The sequence below is a fragment of the Mastomys coucha genome, unplaced genomic scaffold (genome assembly GCF_008632895.1).
Source record: "Mastomys coucha isolate ucsf_1 unplaced genomic scaffold, UCSF_Mcou_1 pScaffold3, whole genome shotgun sequence".
NCBI lineage: Eukaryota > Metazoa > Chordata > Mammalia > Rodentia > Muridae > Mastomys > Mastomys coucha.
The window spans coordinates 30070152-30094520 of record NW_022196909.1 but is presented as its reverse complement, the minus strand read 5'-3'; the positions used below and the strand labels follow the sequence as shown (position 1 = coordinate 30094520).

Below are 24369 nucleotides of genomic sequence, written 5' to 3'. Positions count from 1 at the left end.
AAAGAAAAGAAAAGAAAGGACATGTCTGATTCTGGATATGGTGGAGAAGGTTTATTGTAGATAAAAGGAGAACATAGGTAGAGGCCGAGATGTCTGGGAGAACCCAGAATTTGGCATGACCCTGAACCATGTGAGGAGAGAGCGGAGATGAGAGGAGGGGAGAGAAGGGATTCAGGTGCAGCAGCCAGGAGGTCCGAAAGAAAACAAGGATTACTTAGGGAAGAACAGCTGAGGGAAAGGCTTGAGAGTTTGGAGTAGAGCACAAGTAAGACAGCCACACCCTGTACCAGGTCCGGGCTGAGGGATGCTGGGAGAACCTGGCAGCCAGGCTAGGCCTGCTTTGATATGTTAAATAGGCACCTCAGCCGGTTGTCCCAGGGTTTGAGACTTAACAATAACCATGTGAAAAAGAGCCATAAAAATGGAGGTTTTTCTCAGCATAAATGTTGTCTCCTAGTGTGTGTGATACATGTAAATACAACTGAAGATGTGGCCATTTCCCTGATTTCCTTTAAAAATATTGAAATCATATGTGAGCTACATTCTTTTAAACTGGGCTCCTTTGAACATCCTAATCACCGAACAATTTCTGACTTTACAACAAAAGATGGCTATTTGATCACTGACAGTGTCCAAGGTAGGCTGTGTTAACCGAGAACAGACTGATTAAAACACGGGGTGTCATTCAAATTCAGGTGCCAGAGCTGATTTTGTCCACCCAGAGAATTGCTTCTTACAATCCTGAAAGAGGATGGTCCATTTCACCAGGAAAAAAAAAAAATTCTCAGATCTCATTTCTCTCACAGGACAGAAATCTGTATCCATGGGAACTATAATCTCTAGCATCAAAACGAGACAGCAAAGGAGATCAGAATGTTTGGGGAGGTAGAAAGAAAGAATTCTGGTGGAAATTAAACTCTAACTTTGAGGACATGTTGGGCTATTTACATACAGGGCAGCCTACAACGAAGAACAGTTGGGGGACACTGGTAGAGCTTGGAATTTCAACAAAGGGAGGTAACTATGGGGTTCGCTGAGATGTGAAAGGTTGATTTTTGTCATCTAGGAGAACATTTTAGGCAGTTAAGAAGGCCATGAGGGCAGGGTAGAGTAAGATAAGACCACCCAGGAAGTGAAGTTGTGTGTGTGTGTGTGTGTGTGTGTGTGTGTGTACTGGTACACATTAATATGTGTGAATGGATGTGGAGTCCAGATGTTAACATTGGTTATCTTTTTCAATCACTTTTCACCTTGCTTTTGATACAGGGTCACCCTCCCATTGAGCTTGAAGCGCACATGTTTGGTTCAACTTGCTAACCCAAGAGCCCCACTAGAAATATAAGAGTACCAACCCCACTACCTGGCCATTTATGAGGCTGCAGGTAATATGAAGTCAGAGCTCCATGTTAGCATAGCAAGCCCTTACTGCCTGAGCCATCCTTGCCTGTCCCCAAAGAGAAGGTTTAAGAAACTCAGGACCAGCATTTCCATTGTCAAAGCTCAGTCTTTTAGCAACCATCTATTGAATCTGGGGAGTGTTATTGTTAAGAGTCTTGAAGGCCCCAGTGGGAACTTAATTACATATTCACATTTTTAGTTTTTCCATTATAATGTGTTGAAAATTGGCCTTTGAAATTAGTCAGAAGTGCTGGGTTACAAGAATAGGCCCTTGTGTTTCTGCTCAGGTTTCCTACCCTGTGGGAGGAAGAGACTTCATGAGGAGCGTATATGTTATAGTGATATTGAAACATTTCCCAATCTCGGATGACATGTGTGCATATTAGGAGTATGACGTATCCTCTGACACATTCTGAGGCTGTGCTCAAAGCAAAAGAGAAACAGAAAAGAATGATTCCCCATTTAGCTTAAAATTTGATATGTTCCTATTTTCCTGACTCATTCAAAAACCATCCAGAAACCTTAATAACAAGAAATATTAGAACCTAATTATTTTATCTAGCTAATAAAGGGAATGTATAGTTATCAGCCTCTATATTTGTTGGCATCATGAGTTATTTTCAGAGTTATTCTAAATCTGTGCTACTTTGAATCTTATATGACTCTTGATGATGATACATGCAGAGGTGGATTTATCTTTGTCACAGGACAAAACTCCTTTTCAAGTGCATTTTTCAGAGTAAATGAGATGAAATCAATTTTTAAAAAAAAGGGGGGATAGGTGAGTTCTCACTAGAATGATCAAGCACATATGATGTGATTTCCGAATGCATATACTGAGTTGTCAAGTTATTACTCCCATTAAGAATTTCCCAGCATTCTCCTGCAGGAGAAACCAACCTACCCACAAAACCTTCGACCCAAACTTTGTTCTGTCTACAAGAAGTGGAGGGATGTAGATGGAGCTGAGACTGAGAGAAAGACTAATGACTGGCCCAGTTTGAGACCCATCTCGTGGGAGAGAGCCAGCCCCTGACACTATTAATAATACTCTGCTACGCTTGCAGACAGGAGCCTAGCATAACTGTCTTCTGAGAGGCTTCATCCATCAGGGTGGTGGAAACAGATGCAGAGAGAGCCAAGCAATAGGTGGAGCTCTCGGGGAGTCTTGTGGAAGAGTAGAAGGAAGGAATGAGGGAACCGGAGTGGTCAAGAACATGAGAAGACCAAGGAAGTCAACTAACTTGGGCCCGTGGTGGCTCACAGAGACTGAACCATAAACCAAAGAGCATCCATAGATTCAACGTAGGCCTCCTACACATGTGTAGCAGATGTGAGCTTGTTCTTCATGTGGGTCCCCTAACAACTGGACCAGGGGCTATCTCTGACTCTGCTATGAGACGTTAGAACCCTTTCCCATAGCCAGGCTGCCTTGTCCGGCCTCGGTGGGTGAGGATGCACTTAGTCCTGATGTGACTTGATGTACCAGGGTGGGTGGGTACCCATGAGAGGGGGCTCCCCTTCTCCTCAGAGAAAGGAAGGGGGAGTTGGGGAGGGAGTATAAAGGTAGGACTGGGAGGAGAGGAGGGAGGGTGCTATGATCAAGCTGTATAGTGAATAAACAAATTAGTGGAGAAAAATGTAGTAAAATATATCAAGGGAAATATGGCTGGATTAAAATCAAGGGAAAAAAAAACGAATAGAAAAGAAAAACACTGTAAAACGAAAGTAATAAACCTCCATGCTATATAAAAACAGGTATACAAAAGGATACTTATTGGTCAGAACTAGGTAACTGTGTTCTATACTGTGCACATTTGCCAGCACCCTTCCATCTGTTCTTTTTTTCTGATTATGTTTACATCTCCTACTGTCTGAATCCAACATATACACTGCCCCTGCAGGTGCTTCTCAGGTAGACAGATGTCCTTCAGAGTTTTATGTTTCTTATTTTTATCACACCTTTGATTGCCACAAAATGTACCCTGGGCCTTCACCACTTCAAAACTTTTATTGTTTTGTTTAATTATAGCGGCCTATTTTGAGCTTACCTAGGATTCTGTACCAAAGGGAAGGCATTGGTTATATTTCATTTTTGGGTAAAATTATCTGGTATTTGTATTATTTGAAATGATTTCTGTTGTTTTTTTTTCCAGTATTTTATGCTAAATTCCAATATGTAGAAGGGTGATTTGGGCCCAGAGAAACTGGCTTTTGCAAAGAAGGTTTACAATTCTGGCCTATGTAAAGGCCAGGCCCTAGTATACGAAGCTAGTGATGCAGTGGGTTTAGCTTGTGTATTTTTAAGAAATTTTATTGCTCTATAAATTATAAATCTGCATTATACCCCCCCCCAAAAAGTCTTGCTAAAATTGCTTTTCACTGAATACAGAACACTGTGATAGCATTTCAATAATAGAAGTTCTTGATTTGTCTCAATTGTGCAGGTAGCACTGAATGCAGCATTGCCTGGAAGACCTAATCTCCTTTTTCATCACTTCTCATCGTGAGAGTACACTTTGTCCAGAATAATTATTATGAGCAAGATGAGGGGAGAAACGAATGGACTGCTCCAGGAAGTTTACCTTTCCAACCCAGTACTTTGGCAGAATGAAACAATTCAATGTATTAAAAGAGAATGAACATTTACCACATAACTGAGAATCATTTGCCTAACAGTTTTTTGGTTTTGGTTTTGTTTTCACTTTTGTTTTGTTCAAGAGCATTTACAATGTACTCCTAAACAAACTCTTCCTTTTGCTTCATGCACAAGTGTCCCTCCTTACATCAACTTGTGTCGTATATAGATATCTTGTTGGATCAATCAAGTGTCAGAATGATCCTTTAAGGGTAGGGTTGTGTAGTGAAGAGCTTTGATTATAGCAGAATTCTGGTATAGTAAAATGAAATCAGTGGAGAAATGATCCTTTGAGTGTGACATGGTCAACTGAACCTTTGTCTTCCAATACAACTTACATACAGTATCATGTGAAGAAAGAGATGGGGAAAAAAGAGGAAGGGAGAGAGTGGGGTTATAGCCATTATGTACCACACTGTCGGACTATTAAAGATTCGATCATAATCTCATAGTCAAATGAAATAACCCAATGTTATTCATTAAGGGTGGTTATTAAGATGCCAAGCTCATTGACATAAAACTCAGCTTGAGTTGTTGGGTGGTAGACTTCACTCAGTGCCAAAATACTTTGCATACTGATCTCTCATTTTAATTAGTTTCAAGTGGATTCAAAGAGAATTTTAGAACCATGAAGCACTCCTTGTTTGTCCATGATTGTAGACGTAACTCTTTGTTATAACTCAGTACCTCATTTCTCTAACAGGAGGGCTAAGTGTTTGGCTCAGGATTAGAATGTGTTTGCCTCGAATGTACAATATAATTGTTTGAATTCCTGTACCAAACCAAACCCAAAAACAACAACAACCAAAAATTCATTTTTCCAGTGGGTGATAACTCTACAGGTGTGCTCTGATAGGCCCAGTACTAAGAGTCCAGAACTTCTGAACACTCAAAATAGAAGGTGCAAGCATCACATTCCAAGATGGTAGCCTACAGAGATTCATCAAGGCACTTCTCGAATAACATGTTTGACTTTTAAATTCTAGGAAAACAATTGGCCACACCCACTTGGTTACAGGCATCTAACCTGTTCATAATGGGCAGTTGATATCTAGAAATTGAAAATTTCCCATGGCAAGAGTGACACATTTTTGGCAGGTTAGGTACCAGGTTAGGTGGGATACTAATTGGGAAAATAGTTGAAAAAAAAACTTTAATGTCTAGCAAAATCCAAGTGTAAAGCTTATGTCAGGGTTTTCCTTCCCAGGGATAAAGAATGCATGGGTGCAGACATTTCTAGGTAAGAGGAATTCACTTTATCATTTGCGTTCATTTTGTAATGAACATAAACTCTTTCCTGTGAAGGGTAATGGTAAGCGATGCCCATGAGTTTTATTCCCTAGATACTAGCAACCAATTAACTAGGTTGTGCTGTCTGTCTGAAGAGAGTCAACAATGACAGGATGCCGAACACACATCTTACACACTCATTTAACCCCAACGCTTTATGTTATTTGTGAGCTTAACTTTGAAACTTGGTGAAATTAAAGAACCAATGTTAACCATGAAATAAAGCAGTGTGGTTAGCCTGCGGTGGAGAAATGGGCCCTAGAGTGGATGAGGGTGGGCATTCAGTAGACTTGTCTCCCTCTGAATTCACTCATGACTTGAACTGGGTGGATCTTTTTCTTGGCAGAGCCTCTTCTGACAGCTGCCCACGTTTCTTCTGGCTTCTCTCTTTTAATCAAGGGCTTCTTAGCTGGAGCCTTCATCCTCCACATGACCACCGGGTGCCGAGGCCCTGCAGAACTCTGGATGCGGATAATCTTGGTGGAGGCAATGTATGACATTTTCACTGTTTGCACTACAGCATTCATTAAATTCTTGGCTGCCTGGATCAGGGAAGTGACGCTGTCCAACTGTAAGGAGAGAACAAAGAGAAAATTTACGACAAGATTTGTGGATGTGGGTGCCAACCGTGACACTTCACTTTGACCAAAGATATGAATGAGCAAATTCTTTTTTGTTTGTTTGTTTGTTTTTCGAGACGGGGTTTCTCTGTGTAGCTCTGGCTGTCCTGAAACTCACTCTGTAGACCAGGCTGGCCTCCAACTCAGAAATCCACCTGCCTCTGCCTCCCAAGTGCTGGGATTAAAGGCGTGCGCTACCCGGTACAAATTCTTATTTTACACATTGATATGTAATCAGTAATTCCATACTATTGTTTTTTAAAGATTTACCTGATGCATAAATACATCCATGTTTTATTTTTAACATAGTATCTTAGAAGGATTAAATTCTTTCTCTTTGCAAGGAAGTTACACACACACATACACACACACATACACACACACAAACACACACACATTAGATGAAAGTGTAGACCTATACAAACATCACTTTTTTGAGTATTTCATATGTAATCATACTTAAATGTGTCTCTGTTTTAACATAGAGATGTTATTTTCTTGTGGAGACTGCTGTTATATAAAGAATGGAGAGATCAAATAAAATTGAGTTTAAAGTTCAGATTTCCCTTTTGGCAACTCTGGGAAAGTTCCAGCAACTCAGTTAACTCAGGGAAAATATTTATTAAACATAAAATAATACATATAAGAAGCCAAGAGAATAGCTGCCAAAGGTTGTTATAATTAAGTAGCATCACCCCTGCAACCTAGGAAAATTGGCAAATTGCAAAACAATAAAGACGTACTCATGAAATTGCTTAAAATACCTCTCCCCAGATGACCTTGTTTGTTAAAATTTCAGGGTGCTATTCATGTAAACAAGCTCAGGACAAAAAAAAAAGTTTATTGGCATTCCTAGGAATTTTCAAAATATCTTAGAGCTAAGCCAAGTCGATTTGTTTTTTTTTTTTTTATACAACCAGTGCTTTTCAATTATTTCAGCTTGGCAGATTGTCATCTGCAGCCAACTCGCGTGGGGAGATGTGCCTCCGCTGTCTCCCCTTTGTGATAGGAGCTGTCAGGGCTAGGGCTCAAACGCTGGCTCTGTATAGTTACTGAAACCAGTCAGCAGCTGCCGGCTCCAGTGCTCCACCTTTGCTGTCCGCAGAGCTTCATTTCACACATAAAATAAATGAGTGAGGCAGGGTGGGGAGATGATGTTGTGTGCCTGCGGCAGTACAGTATCCGGATGTTTCCTCACAAGAAAATTTAATTAGCTCCATAATTTGCCAAGCTTGAGATCCTTGAAAAGATAACCCCAAATATACATATATATATATACACACACACATATATATATATATATATATATATATATATATGTGTGTGTGTGTGTATACATATATATGTGTGTGTGTATATATATATGTGTATGTGTACATGTATGTATGTGTATATACATACATGTATATACACACACATATATACATACACATAATACATACATATATTACATATACATGTATAATATGTAGAACACATATCTATATGTATTATAATATTCATATTTATTATATTATATATATTATTTTGAAGTCAGTAATATTTGGCAACTACACATGTATCTATACATGTATTATTCTCTCTGTCTCTCTTTCTTGCTTTCTTTCTCTCTCTATATATATATGTACAATATATATACATATTATTCAGAACTGTGAAACCTGTGTACAAGACAAAAATGGCAAATGCTTGATAAATACTAATCAGGATTTTAAGTACTCACAAGTGTATTAGAGGGTGTGTGTGTATGTGTGTGTGTGTGTGTGTGTGTTATTGTTGTTGTTGTTTGTGTGCATGTGTGCCCAGGCATACATGTGTAGATAGTGGGTGTCATCATCTTCCTGTATTACTTCCTGCTTTATATTTTAAGATGGTTTCTCATTAAGTCTGGAACTCACTGACTGGCTAATATTCACTGGCCAGTGAGTACCTGTAATCTTGGATGACATTAGCCAGTTTGTTCATCTGCATAGAGCCTTATAAAACTACTAAATTTTAAATAGATTATCGTGAGTCCTTCTTGAACTGCTAATGGATAAATATTATAAACAGATAAAACCTTATCTTTTATAATTGTTTCATTAAAAACCTAGTCCCAGGAATGGGTTACTTTTTCAGAGTTGTTGGGCACTGAGATATCTAAAACCCCAAAACACTGTAAGCTTTTGCCAATGCATTTGATTGCTTCCAGAACTTGATGATAAGACCCTTTTGATGAAGATAGCTTGTAGTAAGAAAGAGAACAGGGAAAAAAAATCAAGCTTGGACTAACCTGGGAGCTTCATCCCAACTTTAGCTTTCATAGTGCTGGAAAAGGCTATGAACATACCAGACGTTTACAAAAATCAATAATTCCACTCACCTGTGACCTTTGTGAGCTATGAGGATGACTGGCCTAGAAAGATATGTCTACTGCTGCACTAGTACAAATGTTGTGAAATCCAATCAGAATATTTAAAGCTTGTTCCACATGAGCCATTATTAGGCTAAGAACCCAAGGCTAGACAGGTCATAGACTATAGATGAGAATCTGCTACTATTAGTCTGTTAAGTGGCCAGGGTATTAAATTGGCTCCCAATAACTTATAACTAAATCTATAGATTAAGGCATATCTCATACCTCATTAGAGAAGTTTCTATAGCAGTACACAATTAATACTCTCACATTGATCCTGGTGGCAGCAGCAGCATTCTTCAATACCTGCCCCAAAGTTCTGGGTTCCCAAATGAAGTACACACACACACATAGCCTTTACATTTTGATATGCCTTAAACAGCTTAATGGCTGGGCAACTCCCTAATCTTCGAATGGCTAATCCACCTCTCTCTGATATTCCTGAGTTATTACTTACTAAATTCTATACTGTATCTTGGTTGTCCCAGACCCAGACGTGCAGCCCTCTTGGGCTTCTATCCTCCAGCTCCTACATGGTGGCAATGCTCTCTGTCCTACACCTTCTCAGGTATGGTATCTTCTCTCTCCTACTCTCTGCATGGCAGATCTCCTCTTTCCCCCTCTTCCTTGGTCCCTTGCTGGGGAATCCTAAAAGTCCCGCCTCTGTCTCTCTGCTCAGCCATTGGTTGCCATCATCTTTATTTACCAGTCAAAACTAACTGGGGGGCATGGTTCCCTCAGTGTCTTACGTGCGGATGTATGTGCACATTCTCATACAATTTGGGGGGGATCCAAATGAACATAATGCAAGCAGCCTTAGACCAAACTCACAAAAACTTGCCATTTTGCAGAGGATGATGACAAACACTGAGAGGCATGACTGGTGCAAAGAATAACAGACTGCATAACATTCGCTCCTAAAGGGAATGTGTATGTTGTACTCCAATACTCAAAGGAAAAATAAATAAGAGGGGTATGTAATGAGCTAAAGGCTAGAGAATATAGATGATGACAAGAGAACAGTATTGTAAGAGCACAGCAGAGAATGTCACCTAGGAAGTCTCAGTTGTTAAGATAGCAGGCCCAAGACTTGTCCAAGCCCAAGCTAGGATCAAATCCTAGCATCGAGAAGCTAGCTGTGCTTGAAGATCCTCCTCTCACCAAAGAGCCACTGGCAATCATTAGCTGCCCGGAGAGGAAGCCGAAGAGTGTAGCACCCATAAGTTAGCGGTGCTCCTGTGTAAGATCACACACGGATATATGAGCAGCACACACACATGGGCCTCGATGGGGAGGGAACGGATAAACAAACGGGACACAAACTTGAGCAGGAAGGAGGTGGTTCTGGGAGGAGTCAGAGGAGGGAGAGGGAATATGAGCTAAATCTGGCAAATGGATTTCTCAAAGAACTGCTAATAAGATACCCCCATGCTGTCTAGTAGAACATGGATGGTACTTGTCAAACCCAACTCAGAAAAACAAAACAAAAACAAAACAAGAAAACAAACACGCTTTCCCAAAGAATGCAGTGACAGCTTAGGATACTGAGTAGTGGCATCCCTCAAACATGAAATCACTAGCTTTGTCTTATGGGTTCTGCACTATCATTGATTCTTCTATAAAAGAAGAGCATGGAGAGACCACCTGCCATTCAAGTTTACCTCAGTACCTTTGACCTTAGCACTCCTGAAACTGACACTCCATTGCCTACCTTTTGACATTGTAACCTTACCATGGGTAGGCTACCTTGTCGTCTTCTCTCCTTTCGAGTTCTCCATGTAAGTGATACCTTTAGACAGGCAGCATAGGAAGAGAGTTCAAGTTCTACCCAGGCCTCACAGGGTGGAGACTGGCTCGTCTTCCTTCTCTGCTTAATCAGTGAGTCCCTACCTGGGCTGACATGAACTCTTAGCTTGGTGTCTGAAAGATCTTTTGCCTTTACGATCTTCAGTGGTTCTAGGAAAACCTTCTGTTCCACATGACTCAGAGAAAACACAGGTCAAGTTATGCCCCCCTGGAGAGCCTAAAGATTAGCTCTGCAGACAGCAGATTAGGGCACTTGCTCATAGAATACTGTTATCTTAGGAGGGTAACTTCCAGACCTTGCTGTAGGCTACTCAGTTCTCTGTGCTATATGCGCTGAGGCGTGCTGTTCAGGGTCCATGTGCTCTGTGTGCTGAGGATGAGCACCTCTGAGCCATTAGCCAAATGACAAGCAATGGCAGAGCCAAGTCTAAACAACGGAGCGAAAATTTCATTCTGCGCCCAAGGAGTGCCTGTGGTCTACCCGTAAAGAATAAATATGTGCAACCGAATGCCCGCAAATCGTTATTTAAAATCCTTTCTCTGCAGGTTTAATTTCATGAGAAATATTTTAAGAGAAGGCGTCGGTAGAACTCTCTGTGTAAAGACAAAGGTAAATTTGGGTGAGGTAATGCACGGCTTTGGCATCCGCAATCAACGTATTGAACAAAATGCCCTTCAAGTCACCTGTGCGTTACAAGATTATTGACTCATTCCAAATGCCTAGGAGAGCAAACCAACCAGACTTTAAAATTCAGGCCTGTGGAATCTCTATCATACGTCACCTGCATTAACCGAAAGTTCTGCTGGCAAAGATAACCTGAAAAGTTTGCCACCGAGAGGGGCTCTACTCCCTTCTGAGCTAGATGGAGAACTAGGAATGGGATCAGCTGGGACTCTAAATTTCTTCTCTGTTCTCACACCTCATTGTAATATGCAAGCATGGTGCGTGCATGCGCGCAAACACACATACACACACACACACAAATAAATAATAAAATATTAAAAAAACAAAACTGTAGGGGCTGGTGAGATGGCTCAGCGGGTAAGAGCACTGACTGCTCTTCCAGAGGTCCTGAGTTCAAATCCCAGCAACCACATGGTAGCTCCCAACCACCCGTAATGAGATCTGACACCCTCTTCTGGTGTGTCTGAAGACAGCTACAGTGTACTTACTTATAATAATAAATAAATCTTAAAAAAACAAAACAAAACTGTAAACATCCAAAACTGTTATTGTTTCCAGGACAAGGAGGTCCCTAAGACCTGTTTAATCGTTAATATGTATAAATGCAATGCTGATTAACCAAACGCTTTTTCTGATACTCAAAAAGAATTTAAATTAATTTGTATGCCTAGATGTTGAAGCCTCCAGGAGGGCGCAGTCCTCTGACTCTGAAAGCCTTTTTCACTCTGACTTAAAGGGCTCAGTTAGAGCATTTGGATGCGACATCCACACAGTTCTTATCAAAAGACCCACACACGTGTTGGGTGGTGAGTGCATAGAATCGGTGCATCTTAAAAGACTAAAAGATCCCTTTCTTATGTTTCTAACTTATAGGCAGAATTGATATCTCTAGACGGAAGTCTAAACACGTTTACCATACACTACAAAATGCTGCAATACATTTTTTTCAGCAAAAATACATGAGCAAATTCAATGTTTTCCGATTCACCATAAACCTCTCTTGAGCGTCTCATTTATCCCAGCACTTGCTTAACACATTCTATTGTCTCCAAAGAGATTTATCTGAAGAATGGCCTACATTGAAAGCATTCTTCCCTCTCACTCTCTCTTTTTTTTTAACAGATGTATGCGAAAATGTTAAACAGCCTTGCTGGCTCAATAGGCAACTTCAGTAAGGGTTTTGTTAAAACTAGTTAAAATGGAGTTGCATCTCTAGATTTAAGTTGTCAAGGTCATTAAGATGAGGAGAAAGTTTATTGTTGGAATAGGAAACGTTATCCCTTTGGGCCTCTGATACTCACATAGCAAACATGTCCTTGACCAACTCCAAATATAAATATGTGTGTGTGTGTGTGTGTGTGTGTGTGTGTGTGTGTGCGGGAAGCAAAACTGCCTGCAGTCAACTGCCATATATATTAATTAGAAATGATTATTATCTCTCATCAATGTTGACTGAAGAACAAATACTGAGGCCAGAGAGATGTCTCCATGATTATGAGCACATACTGGTCTTGCAGAAAACCAAAGTTTGATTCTCAGCCCCTATATCAGATACCTGACCATCTGACAATTGCCTCTCTCACCAGTTCTAGGAGACACAATGCCTTTCTCTGGACTTTGTAGGTAACTCTCCCCCAACATATACACAAAAATTAAAATGAATCCTTTTGTAAAAGACATGTTTTTAGTGGAGATACTGATATTTCCAAACAATAATAGTTCTAGAGACATTTTGTATGTTCACAATGACAATCTTTATCTCCCGTAACATCAAATTTATCAGAAGATAATAATCTATCATCAACAGAAATGATAGTTATTATTTGTATACCTCTATTATTTGAAATGGCCAGTAGTATGTATTTGGCATATAAATAAATGAAATGTTATTTATATGAGTTGTAGAATTATATGTATAGAGATAATGCCAAATATTTTTCAAGGTAGACACAGTCATGTTTTTGATAATCCTCCTGTACTTGTCCATGAAACTATAAATGATTCCTATATATTTTTTTTGTTTGTTTGTTTTTTGTTTTTCGAGACAGGGTTTTTCTATGTAGCCCTGGCTGTCTTGGAACTCATTCTGTAGACCAGGCTGGCCTCAAACTCAGAAATCCACCTGCCTCTGCCTCCCAAGTGCTGGGATTAAAGGCGTGCGCCACCACTGCCTGGCTGATTCCGAGATATTTTATACTCAGACTTCACCAGGAATTTTCTGGAAGCTATAATAAGAAATGAATCACTGACAAATACGTTTTTGATTATTTTGCATTTGAAACGTAGAACCTGTTACAGATCCTCTTCTCAGAAAGCCTTAACTTCCCGGCTCTAGATTAGCATCCTCCCACAAAATTACAGGTCAATGGCTACAAATGAGAAACATATCTTATCCCAAGAATAAAACATGAATTTTGTAATAAACAACATACATGTACCCCAATCTGCTACCTGTTAGATGCTACATGAATAGGGTTCGATAATAGTCATCTTGGTATTGATTATTAGGGTTTGCTAATTTCTCATAAATTTAATTTTATAAGCTGAAATGTCAAATAATATGACACAAAGTGTAGGAATTTTGATCAAACCGTTGATACTAGAGGGGCAGTGAATGGTGGTTCTTCCCTGTTGCTGCCACAATACCATATGCTTGTAATTTATGTATCTCTAGAAACAGTATGAGGCCAACTTTGCTTGTCACTTGCCTTGTAGGAGACACTCTAGGTCCAGTAAAGAAAACAGAAACACTTCCAAGGGTTTCACAAGGCAAATTAATATAGGCATGGAGCTATATGGGAAATGGGAACGTAAAACTGCCCACAGCTAACTGTCACATAAGCAAAAACTGCCACAGTCTTTGCGGGTAAAAAGATGGAGACTGTAAAATCATAGGACATATTCAAAGTGGAAAGCTGTCTACTACTAGTCTGACAATTGTCAGCTAAACCCTGACTGAAAGTCATTTAACACAACCTTGGTGAGGAAAAATTCCTGCCAAGCACAATGACAAGGACAGTGGATTTCTGCCCGAGGATGAATTTCCCTGTATTTCCATTGGGACATTTGTTCTCGTTTAATCCCCCAAACCTTCTGAAGTGTAGTTTTTCATTTTACTGATTACAATACTGTGCTTGAAAAACCTAAAATTAACATCTGTGTACTCATTCAACCAATATTGTTCATACAAATCAAGCAGTTAGCTTTCTTAGCTTCATCGCTGATACACACACACCTGTACACACATACACACACGCCCACACACATACACATGCACACGCACACACAAATACACAGCACACCCACATAGCACATATACATGCACGTATACACACATAAACCATATACACACATATGCCACATACATATATACATGCATACATATACCACAATCACACACAGACATGTGCATATCAAACACATAGACACAAGTATGCATATACATACTTACACACACAAATATACAAGTATACAACTCACAGGGACATACACATACACATAAATACATATACATATACCCAAATACACACAGACACGCACACGCGCGCACACACACACACACACACACACACACACACACACACAGACACATACAGACAAACACTCCTATACACACGATGGGAAAAACAGGAATAGCCTTCCATGTTTCTTAGGTCTTTATATATTTAAAAGATTCTTAAGATGTGTCAGGCATGCTTATGATTCCCTAAAACAAGGCTAGTATTTTATTTTTTAAAAAAATTGAGCGACAGAGATGAACGATAAATAAACAAGTTATTTTACATGATTATCACCTAATTATCCATATATGATGTATACAGATTTTTACACAATGCATCTTTATAATTTTAAGTAAAATAGCGTTTTGTCAAGTACTAAAAAAAAAAAAAGTACTTTTCATATACATGAACTTTCACTACATTTTTAAAACCTGCAGTATGACCTAATCTTTCCATAGTCTATGAGGCTATGGAAAGTCTACCTATAGTTTAATGGAGCCCCACAAATCATAACATTAGTCCACTATTACTGAATTGAAGAGTAAGCCATAATATCTATAAGAAGTGGGAACAATACTGGATTCATAAGCATTATCAAATTGCAACAACAAAATTTATGATAAAGGCGCCAGTTTTCTGGCTTACTCCATGTCTCTTCGTGTCCCACTGCACTCACAGTCTCATAGGAGCCACATGTGTGCCCACTCTAACCTGCAGAGAGATAATGCATTTACACTCAATCAATGGTTTCAATCTAGGATGAGCAGCACTACCGCTAATTCATACCATAATTGCTTGATCCAACCTCGTGGAACATGAGGGTTGGCAGCTAAAGAGACAGAAGGCTTCTTTGGAAATGATTCCAAGGGCGGCCTGGAGCAATAGAGCTGTTATCTGAGATGGGAGGCAGGGACTACGTCAGTGAAAATGCTATGCACCTTGAGGAAAACAATTAAAGTGTCCTTCAAATCACTGCGTTCTATTTATTCCACACAAATACTTGGTATCTGTGAAAATATCAGGGGCCTTGGAATTGTCCACAGTGGGGAAAAATACTAGAAAGTTCGGATGCCGAATTGAGTTTCTTTTCAAATCAGACATCTCTTTCAGCTTGCCTGGAGTGTCTTATAAAACAAAGCAATCTTCCAGAACCTCTCTATAGATAAGTACAGCTGTCTCCTCGGTGAAGGGAAGAGGCTCGACCACATTTCGGAGCAGCTGGCTCTTGCCCTCCCAGCTGCCTGGAAAATGAGAAACTTTTCTAGGCAGCAGGCCCCAAGCCCAAAGCAGTGGGTGTCTCTGAACTAATCCCCAGGCAGCAGAGTGCAGTAGGCTGCAGACACAGGAAAGCACTCGCGGCTTTTAATCATCTTGATCTTAGGCTTTGTGTAAAGTCAAAGAAGAAAGCTCACAGGGTAGGATGGGAGATCGGGCAAGTGTATAGATGTTCCTATGCAGCAAAGGAGGAGAAAGTCATACAGCTAAGAGGTTAAGAATGGGCTCAAGGCAGACTAGGTGAATTCAAGCAAGTTTTTCCTCACTGGAACCAGAGGGTATTTGTGGTTTGGTTTGGTTCGATTTTGATGTGTAAGACAGAAACGTACCAACACTAACTCCCCAGAATTGTCTTTAGACAGTATAATATGCAAGACAGTGAGCTATACATACACCGTCCTCCCTGATTATAAAGGCATTGACAAAATCAGTCCCTTTTAACCGGGGTAAGCATAAAGCTTGAAATGAAGAGGAAAGATGAATTTCCAATGATAGCTCAATTTTCCAAACCTGTGTGCAAAGCCCATATGTGCCAAGGTATATATATGTGTGTGTATATATATATATATATATATATATACACACTCCCTACCTCACCAATAGGAACTTTGTGAGGTAGGGAGCATTTCCTTATTGATCAAGTTAAAGCTTCTGATAAATGTAAGACAGGATTCTGGGGACTTGGGCATCGTAATCGAAGCAGGAAGAAGTGGACTCAAGTTGCATGATGCTGCAAACTGTACTTTACACAGCATCCTGGACTGATGCTTTCTCTAAACAAGGAACTGTCCCACAAATTTCTTAAAAAATGTCTTCTCTCCCTTGTGTAACGACTACTTAATTTTTTTACTTTTTTTATTATTTTTTTGTAATCTCCCAACCCCCTGGTTTGGTTTGGTTTGGTTTGGTTTGGTTTGGTTCTGCCTCTAGTCTTGCTGTGCTGAAACAGTGTCACATTTTAGTTTGGGGGTCTTCCTGTTTGTGCCTTGACCTCTGTGGCTGACAGTCTCTAACATCATTTTCCCCTTCAGATACTCATGCTTAGTATGACTGTACATTTGCTCCATGTCTCAAGAGAAACACTGACTTAAGTAATTGAAGAGTGTTTTGTTTGCTGGCCTATCTTGGCAGACCCCAACACGTACTAAGAGCCCATGTTTTCACATTTGCGTCTCTTGCTGGACAATGTTAGTGGTTTTATTTTCTTTTTAAAAATCTACTATTTAACATAACATTCCTAGGCACAGGCTTCATATGCCCCATTGTTAGGAGTCTTAGCTAAGGTCACTCTCATAGACCTCCTGGGAGTTTCCACTGCCCTGGGCTTCTAGCTCGTCCCAGAGATGCCTCTCCATTCCAGATGCCCCTTCCAGGACTCTCTCCCTGGCTTCCCCTAATCTGATTCCTTCTGTTCCCATCCTCACCCATCCCCCACCCAATTCCCTCCCTCCATCTACCCAGGCTGCCTATCCTATTTCCCCTAGTCAGTGACATTGAAGCATTCCCCCTTTGGTTCTCCTCCTTAGCTTCTTTGGGCCTGTGGATTGTAGCACGTACTTTATGAGTAATCTCCTCTTATAAGTGAGTATGTCCTATGCGTGTCTTTCTGAGTCTGGGTTACCTCAGTCAGGATGATATTTTCTAGTTCCATCTATTTGCCTGCAAACTTCATGATTATCGTTGTCATTTAATAACCGAGTAAACATACATGGTGTAAATTATATCACATTTTCTTTATCCATTCTTCAGTTTATGGGGACCTAGATTGTTTCCAGTTGCTAATAAAGCTACTGTGAACATAGTGGAATAAATATCTTTGTGGTTATGGTGGAGCTTCTTTTGGATATTAACCCAGGAGTGCTATAGTTGGGTCTTGAGGTAGATCAATTTTTCAATTTTCTGAGAAATCACCAAATTGATTTCCAATGTGGTATAAACGTTTGCACTCCTACCGGTGATGGAGGAATGTTCCCCTTACTCCACATCCTCACCACCAGCATGAACTGTTGCTTGAATTTTTGATCTTAGCCATTCTGATAGGTATACGATGGAATCTCTGATTTGTTTTGCTTTGCATTTCCCTGAAGACTAAGGATGTTGAACATTTCTTTAAGTACTTCTTGGCCATAAGGGACTCCCCTGTTGAAAATTCTCTGTTTAAATCTGTACTCCATTTTAAAAATATTGGATTATTGGGTTTGTTGAGGTCTAGTTGCTTGAGTTCTTTTACATGTTAGCAATAGGGGATATGGAGCCTGAAATAGCCACCTTCTATAACTTCCAATGGAGAGATTGGTGTACTAGCCCACCCACAAAATAAATCTTCAACCCAAAATTCACCCTGCCTACACAATGTACAGAGAGAAAGATGGAGCAGAAATTGAAAGAATGCCCAACCAATGACTGGCCCAACTTGAGATACGTTCTATGAGAGTGAGCCAACCCTTGATCCTCTCAATGGTATCCTTGCAGACATGAGCCTCGCAAACCTGTCCTCTGTGAGGCTTTACGCAGCAGCTGATGGAAACAGATGAAGAGACCCATAGCTAAACACTATGTTAAGCTCAAGAAATATTGTGGAAGAGTAGGAGGAGGTATCGAAGGAGCCAGAGAAATCAAGGACACCACAAGAAAACCTATAGAATCAGCTCACCTGGGCCCACAGGGGCACACTGAACTTACCAACCAAAAAGCATGCATGGGACAGATCCAGGCCCTCTGCACCTATGTAGCAGCTGTACACCTGGGTCTTAATGTAGGAGCAAGGGCTGTCTCTGACTACCTTGCCTGCCTTTGGTTCCCTTTCTCTTAACTTGGTTGGCACATTAAGTCTCAACAGCAGAAGATGCACTTAGTCTTACTATGAGTAGATATGCCAAGACTGGCTGATATCCATGACAGACCTCCCCTTCTCTGAGAAGAAAGGGATAAGGAGTGTAAGGGGTTAGGAAGGTAAGAGGAGAGAAGGACTTGGAGGAAATGGGGAATAAGCTGTGACCATAATATAAAATAAATAAATAATCATAATAGGAGAAAGAAATACAACTGTAAAAATGATAAAGCAGGAGTCACAAAAAGAGGAGAGAGTTGTCCTCTTGGGCAAAGCTTTTAACACAGAGGCCCAGACATTTCACTGATGCATGCCATGTGTCACAAGGACCATAATTTGATGGTAATAATAGTTCAAATACTGAAATTGGAAAGTGATTTATGGTTTCTACATAAATTAGTCTGTCTTAAAGGTTACTCATCTAATTGTATCCTTTCATTCAATTGTATTCTGATATACTATCCTGACTAGAAAAAGAAAGAAATAGAGCTTAGATCCAGCTTCTTAGTAGCCAAACCAAAGAGGCACTTTAATAATACACTGCCCAGTAAAACAAGCATGTTCAAAAGAGCTATTTTCTGTTTATGACTAAATATCCTAGCATAGAAACAAAAATGAAAATAAAACTGGGATACTCTAGTCTATGGACCACAGGCAAAAACTGAATATCATTGACTGCTCATATAAATCAATAGAAAAACATATCATGTTCTAATATCCTAAGTTTTATTTTTCAAAGTATTTAGTAACTTTGTCTTGCATATTAGAAAGCATTCCGTTTGTTTGGCTAATCTTCACAGCAATGTATCCCATGATAGATAATGTTAGCTGAATGACCCATAGGGGTTTGTCCATTCTTTATTGATCCTTGCTTTTATTCTTACAGCAATTAGTTCAGCCATCATGGGTAGATCATGACTGGTCTGTAGGCAATTCATGTTAGCCTGGTCTGATCAAAATGTTTTGTGGTTTCAGGAAAGATTTATCATTCATAGAAAGCAACTCTTCATTCTCTTGCACCCTAAGAAGCAAGGCACTAAAGTTTGAATTTGAGCTACTGAATTCCTATCAAAATTATATAAACTAAAACCCAATAATAGACAACAGTAAGTAACAGATGGTGAAAAAGAGAACCATGGAAAGTATTCAGGCTTGGAGGCACCATAAAACCATGGAACAATCATAATCGGAATCTATGGTGATTGTTTATGTCTTTGATAGTACGTTTGGCTCTGTGGAACAATAGGTATCATATTTTAAACCCATTTTTTCCTTCCAGTCCAAGATTATGCAAATGAAATGACATCTTCCTTCCAGCTGATCTTTCACGTTCTACCATCTTGAGAATTTGATCCCTCTATCTGCCTCACATTACATCTGCATTCAAACACACACACACACACACACACACACACACACTGTTTCACTGTAGGTACCTATAAGTGTCTGGTTCCATGTCCCTTTCTTACTTAACCCCTGCTGCACATCTTTTCTTAAGCAATAACTACTCCATTTGTAACCATTCATCTATAACTGCTTGAGCTAGATTCTATAATTTGAATCCCAAGCTCCTTTATCCATGGAGCCATATCTATCTGTTCTCATCTCTAGATTCCAAGATTTAGGAAAGACTTATGAAATCACAGAGAGCATTTGTGCTGTGGTAGAATTTTGTAAACTGAAATGGTTTGATTCCTTTTAAAGGAAAATTTATTTAAGAGGTTACATGCACAAACTTTTAAAAATCAATTCTGTTTTTGCACCTTGCATGAAGCAGGGTTTTTCATGCTTGTTCTGTGGGTGATCTGGATAGTACAGGCTCTGCGGCTCCACGAGTTCACTATGATCCACCTGTCTCTGCCTTCAGAATGCGAGGCTTACAGCTGCACATTACTACATTTGAATAATCTTCACGTGGTTTCTAGGGATATAGAGAACCTTGTTAGTCCCAAATGGCAAGAGCCTTTACCCACTGATTCATCTTACCAACCCTTAGAAACGTCCTTTAGACACCTGCTAAAGGGAAAAAGTATTTAGGGCCTGCGAGGAGCAAACAGATTGTGTCTCAAACTTGTCTGCACTATGTCTAACTGGTTTTAGATGACTAGTATGAGTCCCCTATGATTCTATGTCACTGCTAAAAATAAATACAATGATTGTAACTATCTAAGGGTAACAGATATCTACATAGAGATAGATAGTTATATGTAGGTATGAGGGAATGCTGTTACGTCCCTCTTAGAACAGCTTCTGACACATTGTATGTACTATATGAAAAAGCCTACGGTAACACTAATTTCTTAGTCTGTAGAAAATTAACCCATAGTCACCAAGATGTATATATTCTATCTGATAAATGCCTTTCTTCAATTTTTTTATTCACATCACTAATTCAAGTCATTATTGACATGAACCACTGGAACAGCCTCGCATTTATCTCCTAGGTTAAATTCCCTTTTATATTTTATTCACCAAAAATTTTATTTCTAAATTATCATCCTGATCTTTCTGTCTTCTAAGCTTCTTATAGAGAAGTAACTCTATAATAAAGCCTGTGTGGTTGATTATGTTATATTCTCCAGTGCTCATGCTATCTTATTTTACTCCATTCTGACTCTCAGTTACTTTCTCATCGCTTAAAACGAAATCATGTTCTCCTAGCTTTGGGATGGTCTTATCTATTTTCCAAGAGTTACTCTCCTTGAAATCATACTTATTCTTTCGGTCTCTGCAAGATTGGGGCAGTGATCCCCTAGTGAGATGGCAATGATTTCCCAAGCTCTATTTTCCCCTCTCAGGAAGAGGTCATCATAAACTTCTCTGTCCCCACTGTACTCTGCACACACACTGTCATTATAGCATTTGCCACTGTGGATTATGGCTCCTTTGTCCTGATCTTCATTGGGAAAACAGATATAAAACTATAGGTAAGCAAAAAGGAACAAACTCAAATTTTATTGGCTTGTTGTCTTACCTTCAAAGTAGTGACTATAATACCTTTTACAAGAACCTAGAGAAATAACTATCATTTTCTTTGATTCGTTGAGACTGATAAGCCCCACTTTGCAAACACATTTATCACCTTAGAAAGAGCAAAGTAAGGAGCAAAGGATGAATGCTAATCTAATCGAAGTCGGTTTAGATTTACTGTCCAATATCAAACAGAAATACATTAAATGACTCCTTTGATGCTGCCTCGTTTGAAACCAACTGTATTTAAAAAGATAAAAGCTGCTGATTTTAAATGCTCCATCAAAGAGTTTTAAATATTTTAAAAGAAATCAATGATTATTGGCAATCTCAGTAAAACAGAATGGAGATTACATAGTTATTCTTAGGGGAATTTTACAGAGATGAATAAGCCTCTGGGTTGAATGACTGTTAAATCTTGCATTTTTATTCTTCTATTACCAATTATTTGTTCTTACTTTGTTACTTAAATCTGATTCATGAATCAGAGTAGAAGACTCTCAAAAACACTGAAAATAGACCTGCCATATGACCCAGCTCTACAAAGGATGCACATATTCTCCAAGAACTCTACCTCTTACCAAAGAGAGATTCTTGATCCCTGCACTGTTACCCAGGAAACAGAACCAGACTAGGTGTCCATCAACTGAGAAATGGATAATGAAAATGTGCTCCATATACATATTTCATTCAGCTGGAAGATAAAATGAAATCACGAATCTTTAAGAAAAATGGATGGGACTGTAAAGCTTGTAAAGGTAAGAAAAGTTAGTATTGTTTATCTCTCTCATACATGTATCCTAGCCTCTCACTGTTAAATGTGTGTATTGGCATGTAAATGAGAGAAAATTCCTCAGACCTGGAAGTTGGTCATTGAGCATATGGTAAAAAAAAAAAAAAATACGCTTTATTTGAGGATCTGAGAAATGCAATTAAACATTTAAAATATTAAAGAAATTGGGGGTAAAGGGTCAGGAAGAAAAAGAGGTATCTGGAGATGGAGGAATCACAGACGGGGGAGACAAATAGAGATTAGTCAACTAAAACCAAATATTCACGAGAATGCCCCCAAGAGACTCTTTACTTTGTGAATTAATTTTTAAAACTATGCTCCATAAACCATCTAAAACTAAGCCCATAACTAAGTCTCAATTTATCCCAAGAACACAAAAAGACAATATAGAATTACTTGTCTCTTTAGCAAAGTCCAACTTCTCCATCTTGTGTCAGAGAAGAGACAAAACATGACGTATGTCAAGAATCCACTTGCCACCTCTATAACCTTGACATGGCTTATTGGAAGTAAGTAGACAGCACGATGATCGGAGGCGGAAGGGAAATGGTAGGAGCTGGGCAGAAGGAACTTTGATTTATAACCTTTCTAACTGATGACTTTTCCAGACTTGTATCAAATGGTCTTTCTGGATCTCAGCCCTGAATTTATTTAACCTTTGTGGCTGTGCCAATTTATCTACACCTATTAAGTCTGCCTTTCCCAAGACTGTGAACCCAATTTAGGCCAGATACGGGCCTAAGTAAAGCATTTTTGGCAGGTAGCTTCTTGACTTAGAGCCCAGTTCCATTTATTGACTTATGTGTGAATAAGGTGGGGCCTTAGTACCCCATGTTTGTGTTCTGACTTTGGATGTGTAATTGAAAACTAACAAAGACTGACAGAAAGACATTTTCAGCCATAAGTCAAGAGATAAAGCTTTCTACGTTCACTTGGGTACCAAATGGTTTTGTAGTTTTGCATTCTCTGAGCTTGAATTTCCTTGTGGACTGAATTATTTATAAAAGCTCATCCAATTCTATAAAATTAAAAGTCTTAATTATTATCTCTTCCTCTGGGTCCTCCTATAGACTCTTTAAAATGATGAGAAATGATATGTGTCTAGGTTAGTACTCTTAAATTCTCATGCTTGTTTCCATAATACATGGAGATTGCATGCCTACTAACACATATTACATGGTCTTTTGATGTAGCATGTATTGTTGGGATAACTCATATTTTAGTATTTCCCCCAACATTGTGGGACTGCCTCAGTCTCTAATGCTAGTTTTTTAAGGGTAACCCTAAGCATTCCACGGAATAAGAAACAACCCCCATACATGATACTTTAAAGTTTCAGAAAAACTCTTTTGTAACTTCCATAATAGCAGTGCAGAGTACTTACTCTACCCTGTAGCTACTGGTCCAGAACATTCTAAACTGTGAATCCTATCCCAGAGCACTCAACATTGGGAATTATGGTCCAGAACACTCTACACTGTGAATTCTCGTCCAGAATGCTCTATATGGTGACTAACTGTCTAAAATACTCTATACTGTGACTATAAGTCCAGAATATCCTACACTGCGAATACAGAACCAGAACATTCTATATTGTGAATACTGGCCCAGAACATTGTATATTATCACTACTGGTCTGATCATTTTCTACTATGACTGCTGGTCTGAAATATTCTGTAACACTGTGACGAAGTCTCCATACTGTGATAGTAGTCCAGAACACTGGACTATGACTGATTGTCCAGTACACTCTCTACTGTGAGTGTTGATCATGAACACCCTATGCTGCTTTGCTGTTTGGTCACACATGACTACTAATCCAGAACTCTGTACATTCTACTTGTTCTACCCTGTGACTACTGTAAAAACTGAGCTTGGCTTAGCAGGATGATTTATAATGAAGTGCAATATCTTTGTGGTTTTAGATAAAAAAATAGCCTGAAGCCAAACTTTTAAATTTTGATGAACATAATTGACTTAAAATAACCTAATAGGAAATTATGTATTATCCATTGAAAAAAATAACCTGAATAGAATTGAGAAATAGGGATTTTTTTCAAAACCAAATCACTATATTAGACCACCAACCAAACAAGGCACAATTAATAGAATAACTTTCTAAAGTCAATATTTAACATAAAAAGAACATTTCAAGGTCTTTCAGATGGA

At 39.3% G+C, this 24369-nt stretch overlaps 1 protein-coding gene across 10 annotated transcripts in view; it reads right to left on the bottom strand.

The window, feature by feature from the left end:
• Positions 1 to 4607: 4607 nt before the first annotated feature.
• Positions 4608 to 24369, bottom strand: part of Ctnna3 (catenin alpha 3) — a 1512724-nt gene continuing 1492962 nt past the window's right edge. For all 10 annotated transcript variants that reach the window (XM_031347502.1, XM_031347503.1, XM_031347499.1 and 7 more), the window contains one exon: positions 4608 to 5895. In XM_031347502.1, coding sequence (XP_031203362.1) covers positions 5608 to 5895 — 288 coding nt within the window. In that variant the 3' untranslated portion in view covers positions 4608 to 5607. The remainder of the gene's footprint in view (positions 5896 to 24369) is intronic.